Consider the following 8,323-nt stretch of genomic DNA (forward strand, 5'->3'; position numbering starts at 1 on the left):
TTAAGATAAGAGACATTTTATTTAAGCTGCAACACACATGGTTTTAATACAACATTTAAATCAGGTGAAAAGTAATACACTGAACTATCAGCAGTAGAACATTTCCATTGGAAATGTGTTAAAATTCTCAAGGGTCTCGTGTTACCATCTTACTGCAGTTTTCTTATGTGTTTCTAGTCTACACTCCACATGTTTTCTGTAGTCATGCAAAAGCAAATCAGATTTGGAATGGAAAGTCCATTTATGGCAAAGAATCATATTTCACAGAATAGCCAGCGTCGGCAAGAACAAAACTCGCAGAGTTCTTCATGTAAGCACACACATTTTAGAAGCCATGAACTTTCAGCTGCTCCTCCTTAACAATGCCAACCTGCAGAAGAGAAGTAAACAGCAGTAAGCTTCCTCTAATTAGAGCCTGGACCCTCAACAAAGCAAAAATGAAACCACACAATTGTCAAAACGAACAAAGACACTCAATATACAATGCCAGATAAGACTAGCACAAAATGATCTACAGCAACAGTTTATCTTACATTCAAGTAGTGACTTATTGACTGACCATTTCTGGATCAACTCCAGCTGCACATATTATATCAATTCTCTTGTTCATGTCATCAAGCAAGGTTGTCAAAGTCAAGCTTGTTCCACTCTTCCCCCATGACTCAGCTCAGAACTCTTATCAATTTAGTCAAGGGAGAAATATGGCTCACTGCTAGCAACAATGACTCATGCGGGCCCAAAAGCATATCCACAACTGCCAAATACTTAATTTAAGTAGGCTTCTATGTATATTTTAATGCTGGAATTAGCAGCTTGAACTGCCGTCACTCACCTCCAGGAGGAACTGGCAAATGTTCTTCCTCTGATCACCTTGCAACTGGATCACTTCCCCGTATTCAGGATGCTCAATCACAGTACCATTACAGGCAAATTTCTGCAGATAAATATTTCATATATCAAACTTGTTCACCCTAGTGTGGAGGAAGGGGTTTTGGAACCTGAATTGGACTCAGAATCTGAAGAAGGAACAGCAACAGAAATATACCAGCCAAAACAGGAAGCAGGGAGGAGATTCTCCAAGACTCTTCAGGAGTCAAGGAAGAATCTTCCCAGGAGCTTATCGTGCAGAATGCTGAAAGCTCAGAGACGATCTTCCTCCTGCCCTTGGGAACTCAGCCTCTGTCAGAGGGGGATGACTGAATTGACAGAGTCCACAGCAGAGTCAAGAAGGCAGAGTTCAGAGGTGGGAGGCGGTCCCTTAGGATAGCCAATCACCAGAGGCTTCTCCAAAAAGGAACCCACCCACCCCAGGTAAAATGCTGATTGGACTGCAGGGAAACTCTCCATGTTAGATGAAAGGCAACTGACTAGTTTTGTTAGGCTAATTAAGCTTAGAGAATAGTTTCTAGCATTTACACTCCCATCAGGTGTGAAGAGATGTTGATTTGTTGACTAAAGCTTTGTGGATTACAGCAGACCTCTTTATTGTATCGCATCTCGGCAGGAGGGCTTAGAATCACAACAAAACTACAACAAATTATGTGTAGATCACTCTTGGAAAAGAACCAAAATCATGGAATAAAAATGTCCACTAGCGATTTAGAACAGTAATTTTTCTAATGAGGATCTTAGGAGAAGTTCCTAAAATATTTGGGACTACAGCTCTTAGAACCGCATAGCTCCAAACCCAGCATGACCTAAATAAACTGCAGGAATTTCTCATTTCTCTGTAACTACCATTCTGCACATTTCTCCTGCACATGACCACCCAAAACGTAGCTATGTCTTGTATCCTTTGCTCAATTTCCCTTTATTTCATATATTTCACGTAAACCCCATGTCACAACTCTATTACTGCTTTTATTCCAGGATTCCTCCAGATATTGTTGCACTGCAACTCCCAATATTCCTCACCACTTGCTGATGGGAGTTGTAGTCTACCAACATCTGTAAGGCCACATGTTTCCGACTCCTGCTTTACTCCATGCTAGTCCTCATTTTTTTTTTACTCTCTCTTGATAAAAAAGCAGAAGTGAACATTAAAAATCCAACTTGATATTATTAAGTCATGTTTTGCCCAATGTAACTGGTACTATCAAAGAACAATTGACACAGCATGATGGTATTTTTTCTAAGAACAACCAACACTGCATTCTGGTTGCCTTTTGCAGCAATATTCCCAGTTCTGTGGCTTAGATTCATTTTAAAGGGTTCAGATATACTCCTAAATAGTGGCAGTTTTAGGAGACAGCACAAAAGCTGGTTGAAACCAATTCGACCAACCTTCCCCAATCTGGTGCTCTCCGGGTGCGATGGACTACAACTCCTGGTGGCTGGGGGATGCTAGGAGTTGTAGTCCAACATATCTGAAGGGCACCAAATGGGGAAGGTTGCATTAGACCACCAAATAACACTATTTTAAAAAGTTGCTTAGTTGTTCAAGTAAAGGCATTCAACAGCTATTACATTCTTTGTTTTGCAGGTTGAGACAAAGCTGTCTTTCTAATATAAGGCAGTTTTAGGATTGCTACAGCGTTTGCGTTTGCACTGACTGTTCCACCCTAGAAATTTTGTTTACAGACATTGATCTTTCAAGCTCAAACACTCCAGAACCTGAGAGACAAGAGCTCTCTACCTTTTTAAAAGCTTTTACAAGCTTCTTTTTGTCATAGTCATCTGCAATCCCCTGAACAGTAGTTAGTGTCTTTCTGCCGTTTCGTTGCTGGATCCTTATATGGATGTAGTCTTCAGTCCCTGCCGGGAGTAAGTCGTCACCCTTAGTTGCATCAGCAAAGGGGTCTGGAGTGGGGGGAAAATTCACATGAATTAGCCCAATGCAAGTCCCCACATTCCTACATACAATCATGACTTTCCTAACTGACAGATAAAACTTTCCTCTTAGTATTCTAAACTGCCTTACGCAGGCAGCCGCAACTCTTTACCATCCATCCATAGCCACAAAAATGTGATTGTGGTTTTACTGTCATGTATGGTAATTTGCATACTTGTGGGTTCTGTTCAGTTCTCCCTCCAAGATGGCTGTGCCTAGACCACCCTTGCACAACCTGGCACTCTCCAGATGAGCTGAACTGCAACGCCCATCATTACCAGTCAGCATGTGGGTGATGGAAATTGTAGTCTAACACATCTGGAGGATACCAGGTTGGGGAAGGCTGACCTAGACCTCGTTTTTCATTGTTCACTACAAGCCAGCCTGCACTTGATCTCACCAAATACTAATCAAGAATAATTGTATTCAGGACACTAACAATTATATTCAGGACAGGCTACCAATAGTGGTGGGAACACACATCCCATAAACCGTAGGTAAGCTAGCATTCCATTAGACACTTCAGTAGTGGCAATTAGACACTTCAGTAGTGGCAGGAATTTTGAGCAGCACTGCCTTTGTCTATTCCTGCCCTCTAACCCACCAACATTTCTGTATATCAGCTACACAAGTGCCACTGCTTGCCTGCCTGCTTAATGGTAGCTCTTTTCCACCAATGTTTTTTCGTCTGATGTTCAACCCGAGGAAGATCAGTTCCCAGCTTTTTCTGAGGTTTAGGCTAAGCAGCTACCCAGATCAGGAAAGTTCAATCTACCTTCAAAGAACTCCTTCCACATCAGTCTGCCATGCAACTCCTGTGCATTGTAGTGGGGAGCTTCTGGGGCCCGTTCCAAAATACATTGTCTGTTCACACCAGGCACTGGAGAGGCCTGTTGGGCTTACCCAATGACATACAGGAGCCCCTCTGCAGCTGCACACTGAACCTAGAAGGTAATGCCCTGGCAAGTTAACAAGGGGAGGCAAGGGCAAGTCCAATATAAACACCAGGTACAAGCTGTAGAATAAGGGTATGCAATAACTGCAGATGCCATTTCCAGATGCCAGAATTCTGAGTGACCACGGCATGCAGATCACATTGCCTAGATCAGAGGTGGGCAGAAGTGGGATCTCCCAATATTTTGGACTTCAACTCCCTGAATCCCCTGCCGGCATAGCCAATGTTCAGGAATGCTGGGAGCTGAAATCCAAAAAATCTGGAGATCTACTTTCTGCCCACCCCTGGCATAAATCGTGGAGTTCTCTAGCCACTTCTGGATCTCTAAACAAGTTGCATTGTTTTCAACACCTCCAATAGCTTCGGCTATTGGGTGGTATAAAAATGTAATAAATAAATAAATAATAAATAAATAAAGGCCTAGATCTCACAGATGTGACGAGCTTGTGTCTGGGCTGCTTCTGACCAGAGGAGTGGCTATATTAGAACTGTCTCCCTGACATGCCAGTTTTCTATGTTGCATGGATCTTTTATTCTGCAGAATTAAGAGCAGACTGTCAGACACAGGCTGATCATCTCCATGAGAGTCAGGCTTTAGAATAAGTGCTGTATTCTGGGAAGAACCAGGAGGTACATTATGGGAAGGAATGGCAGAATTTTAAGAAAAGAATCTTCTGCTGCTCATAATCTACTCTTAGCTGTACAGCAGAGATGGGGAAACTGTGGTCCGCTAATCCAGAAGTTGCTGGACTACAAGTCCCATGATTCCCAACCATTCGCCATGCAGGCTGGGCCTGAGGGAAGCTGGAGTCCAACTACATCTGGAAGGCCACAGCTTCCTCACTCCTGCTGTACAGATTGAGCCTAAGCAGTCTTCAAGTCCTCCCAACTACTTGATTCTCTCCAACTGAAGCTTCTGAGGAATCAGAATGTAGCATTATGAAACTAAAGCCAATTTCCTTCCTCACTCTACAACTGACAAGTTCTGAAGCCATGACCAATTTAAAAAGGCATAAACCCCTAGCTAAAAATGCAAAAATTCCTGGCAAAGTGGGTGGGGGATGTTTGTTTCCAACAGACCGAGAAGCTGGAAGCTTATGAGAAATCCAGGGCAAGGTTGGGGTCTCTATATTCAAGACAACTCAAGTAGAACTATTTTAGGATTGCTGGCTATGGTAGAGATTGTGAAGGCATGCTGCTTCCAGAATAAGGGCTCTGGAAATATAAAGAGGCATAAAACCTTGGAAGCTCTTGCTAAATAAATTTCCAGGATTCTGAAGATGGGCATCCCCAGACTGGCATCAGAAAATGGAGACTCTAAAGCTGTGCCTTAACTGTTCCACTGTGGAGCTCACAAGACTGGATGCTTCTCCCATTAAGATAAAAATCCTCTGAACCAAAGACATGTCAGGAAAAGGAAGGATTCTCGTGTAACCTTCTTCCCAACATGCAGGATTTTAAAATTTGGGGGTGCAGAAAATTCTATCATTAGAGCCCTAACCTGCAGTTTGAAGCAGTACAGTCCTGATACACGTTTGCCACATCAGGGAGAACTAGGACTGTGATCTATGAAGCTCAGAAGAATTATGCCAAACAGGCACAAAGCCATGGATCCCTCAGAAAGAGTTGCAGCAGGGCAGCCTTCCCCAACGTGGTGCCATCCAGATATACTGCTCTAGAACTTCCTGCATTCCCAGCAAGCATAGCCTGTTGACTGGGGATGTTCAGAGTTATAGTGCAACACATATGGAGGGCATCAGGTTGGGTAAGGCTATAGTAGGGTATTACTTGGAGGCAGCTAGCTTGACTTAGCATCTTTCCCAAGAATACAGTTAAGCTAATGAATAAGGAGGGGGGAAAGGAATGTCTCAGTCATGACAGCCAGGAGAAGTCAGGAGAGAACAACAGGTCTGGTGATGTGGATTGTCTGGCTGGCAAGATATCAAACCAAGTATCCCAAATATGCTGTTGGTGGAGAATGTGTCACAAATGAACTAGCAAAACTAACACAGAAGGTTATACAGTGGGCTATAAGCCAGATTTTCTCAGAACAGCAATGATTACCGTATTTCTTCGATTCTAAGACACACTTTTTTTCCAGAACATTTGAGAACTACAAGTTCAATCGCAGCTTTTAAAGCTCAACTAAAAACTGTTCTTTTTCCTAAAGCTTTTAAAACTTGATGTTGTGCAGACTTTATACTGTTAGTTTTACCCTACCCTGTGCCTGCTTACCCTACCCTGTGCCTGTTTGCATTCTCTTCCCCTCCTTATTGTTTCATTATGATTTTATTAGAATGTAAGCCTATGCGGCAGAGTCTTGCTATTTACTGTTTTACTCTGTACAGCACCATGTACATTGATGGTGCTATATAAATAAATAAATAATAATAATAATATAAACATCTCTAAAAATGGGGTGCGTCTTAGAATTGCGGGTACGTTTATTATTTCTTAGAGTCAAAGCTTTTTTTCTGTTGGTGGTACTGAAATTAGTGTGCGTCTTACAATCAATGATGTCTTAGAATCAAAGAAATACGGTATTGGCACAAGAAGTCTAAACCACTCCAAACTGAAAGAGAGAGATCTGGAGCAGAAATCATGGATGGTGTACAATAAGTGGGCAAAGTACTATGTAGTAAGTCTGCTATATAGGGAGAGGGCTGTTTTGCTTCTTACCCAAGGACTTGTTATTCATTACGAGAATATTTGTTATGAGAACCAGGGTTAGCTGGACAGCACATTGGTAAATAAAGACTTAGTAGATGACTATACATTCTAGACCGAGGTTAAGCAAGCTCTTCTAGACTAAAAGTTCTGGATAACAGCACTCAAGCATTTACACCATTGATGCCTGCTGGTACAGCATGATCAGACAGCACACTCATTTAAAAAACAAAAACAAAAACTAGGCAGCATTCAGGCCCTGTCACTCTGAGGAAGCACAGAAGTGTTGATTAAGTTCTTAAAGTCCTAAAATTTTTAAAAGATAAGCATAAGTATTCCAGTCTCATAGCAATAGATGGTGGGTTTGTATAACAGAAGTGAAAAAGATAGGCTGGAAAACACACTCTGTTCCAGCTAATCTTTTCCTAACGGATTTGGGAAGTGGAATAGGAAAATGCGTAGTTTAATCAGTGCCAGCCCATTCCTTGTCATGAGGACAGAGGTAAGGGGCAGCCAGGCCAATGTTCATCGGCGCCCAATCGCTTAACAAAGGACTGAAGGTTCTGGATAGAGGTGGGAGGAATCAGTGCCTGTGCTAGTATCGAAACCCCTGCAATCAAGGTTTCATGGTGCTGTTACAAAAGACGCTTGGTCCCTACATGGTATCACTCTAATATCTAAATGAGAACATTCTAGGTATTATGGTAAGTTACATGTATACTTTGCTAAAAGACTAGCAGGCATATATTTGGAGGGCAGGCAGGGGAAAGAAAAAGAGGAAGATTAGAGGAATCTCTCATCAGATCCTGTTTGTTAACATGAATCAGGCGTAGCCAACCTGTGGGCCTGCAGATGTTTTGGATTACAACCCCCATCAGCATAACCAATAGTCAGGGACAACGAGAGCTGTAGTCCAACACATCTACCCCCGTTACAATGTGTTGCCTACTCCCGTTATGAATGATAGATGGAGAGCGGGGGACACAATAACATGACAACGCAAGGTCTCTTTAACAAAGGGCTGGAGGGTTTGCGTGTCAATGGGGGGTTTGAGTGTCAATGGGGCGGGGGGGATGGAGATGGAGAGAAGGGACCGGGGGGGGGGAAGGGGTTGGTGGTGGTGGTAAAGAGCCAAGACATGGACCATTCCGGTCTTATCGAAGGCAACGGATTGTGGGTCGGAAGACGGCAGGCGCAGCTGGTCCCGACCGTTTCTAACGTCACATACAACGGGCAAAGGGAGCCGATTTCTTACCGAAGGATTGGAGGTTCTGGATAGTGGACATGCGATTCTGTGGCTGGGCGCTGCTCGGGGGGAAAAGGCCGCGGCTGGGTTCGCCCGGGGCTCTCTCAGGTTCAGCAGTGGGAGGAAAGAAAGAGAGAAACGCAAACAACCGGCGAGGCCTTGACGGCGACGGATACCCGAGTCGGGGCTGGGGGGACGCAGCAGTGGCAGCTACAGCAGCGGCAGCGACGTTGGCTCACAAAATGGCCGACAGCCCGTATTTAGCCTCTGCTTTGCTCAAGCACAGAGCACGTGATTGCAGCAGGCGTCCCGTAGGTTCCTGGGAAATGGAGTCCCCCCCAGAGGAGAAACTCAACGCAAACTTCAAGGAGGGACTGCAACTCCCGGCAGACAGGGCTGAACAGAATTCCCCCCCCCCGTGCAGGTTTTCATCCACCTTCTGCTGTTATCATCTCCCGTAATTCTTGCTTTGCCCCCGAATGTCTTTGCTGATCTGAGCTTAATTTCAAAGTGTTGGCATTGACACCCGCCCCGCGAGGAAAGATGCAGACTCAAGAAAGCGGGGCCGGAGAAAAGTGTGCACAAATGATTGCACCGCAAACGCTGCAGACAGGCGGCCGATGTC

The 8,323-nt window shown here is 44.0% G+C and overlaps 1 protein-coding gene across 2 annotated transcripts; it reads right to left on the bottom strand.

The window, feature by feature from the left end:
• EIF1B (eukaryotic translation initiation factor 1B) lies at positions 1-7,942 on the bottom strand. 2 transcript variants are annotated; one of them, XM_063130747.1, is made up of 5 exons: positions 7,708-7,942; positions 3,606-3,774; positions 2,636-2,799; positions 833-934; positions 1-370 (listed from the first exon to the last, which is right to left on the bottom strand). In XM_063130747.1, the coding sequence occupies exons 2-5, from the start codon at positions 3,625-3,627 to the stop codon at positions 326-328; spliced, it is 333 nt and encodes a 110-aa protein (XP_062986817.1). In that variant the 5' UTR covers positions 3,628-3,774; positions 7,708-7,942; the 3' UTR covers positions 1-325. The 2 variants fall into 2 exon arrangements, with proteins under 2 accessions (XP_062986817.1, XP_062986809.1); XM_063130739.1 differs by lacking the exon at positions 3,606-3,774 and having other exon boundaries at positions 7,708-7,940.
• Between the last annotated feature and the right edge of the window lie 381 nt (positions 7,943-8,323).

The sequence above is a fragment of the Elgaria multicarinata genome, chromosome 1 (genome assembly GCF_023053635.1).
Source record: "Elgaria multicarinata webbii isolate HBS135686 ecotype San Diego chromosome 1, rElgMul1.1.pri, whole genome shotgun sequence".
Taxonomy (NCBI): domain Eukaryota; kingdom Metazoa; phylum Chordata; class Lepidosauria; order Squamata; family Anguidae; genus Elgaria; species Elgaria multicarinata.

Coding starts and splice junctions, on each gene's coding strand:
- EIF1B (XM_063130739.1), bottom strand. CDS start 7,738: ATGTCCACTATCCAGAACCTCCAATCCTTCG. Junction 2,800..7,707: donor CCAGAACCTCCAATCCTTCG/GTAAGAAATCGG, acceptor CCCCCACTCCAG/ACCCCTTTGCTGATGCAACT. Junction 371..832: donor TTTGCCAGTTCCTCCTGGAG/GTGAGTGACGGC, acceptor TCTCTTCTGCAG/GTTGGCATTGTTAAGGAGGA.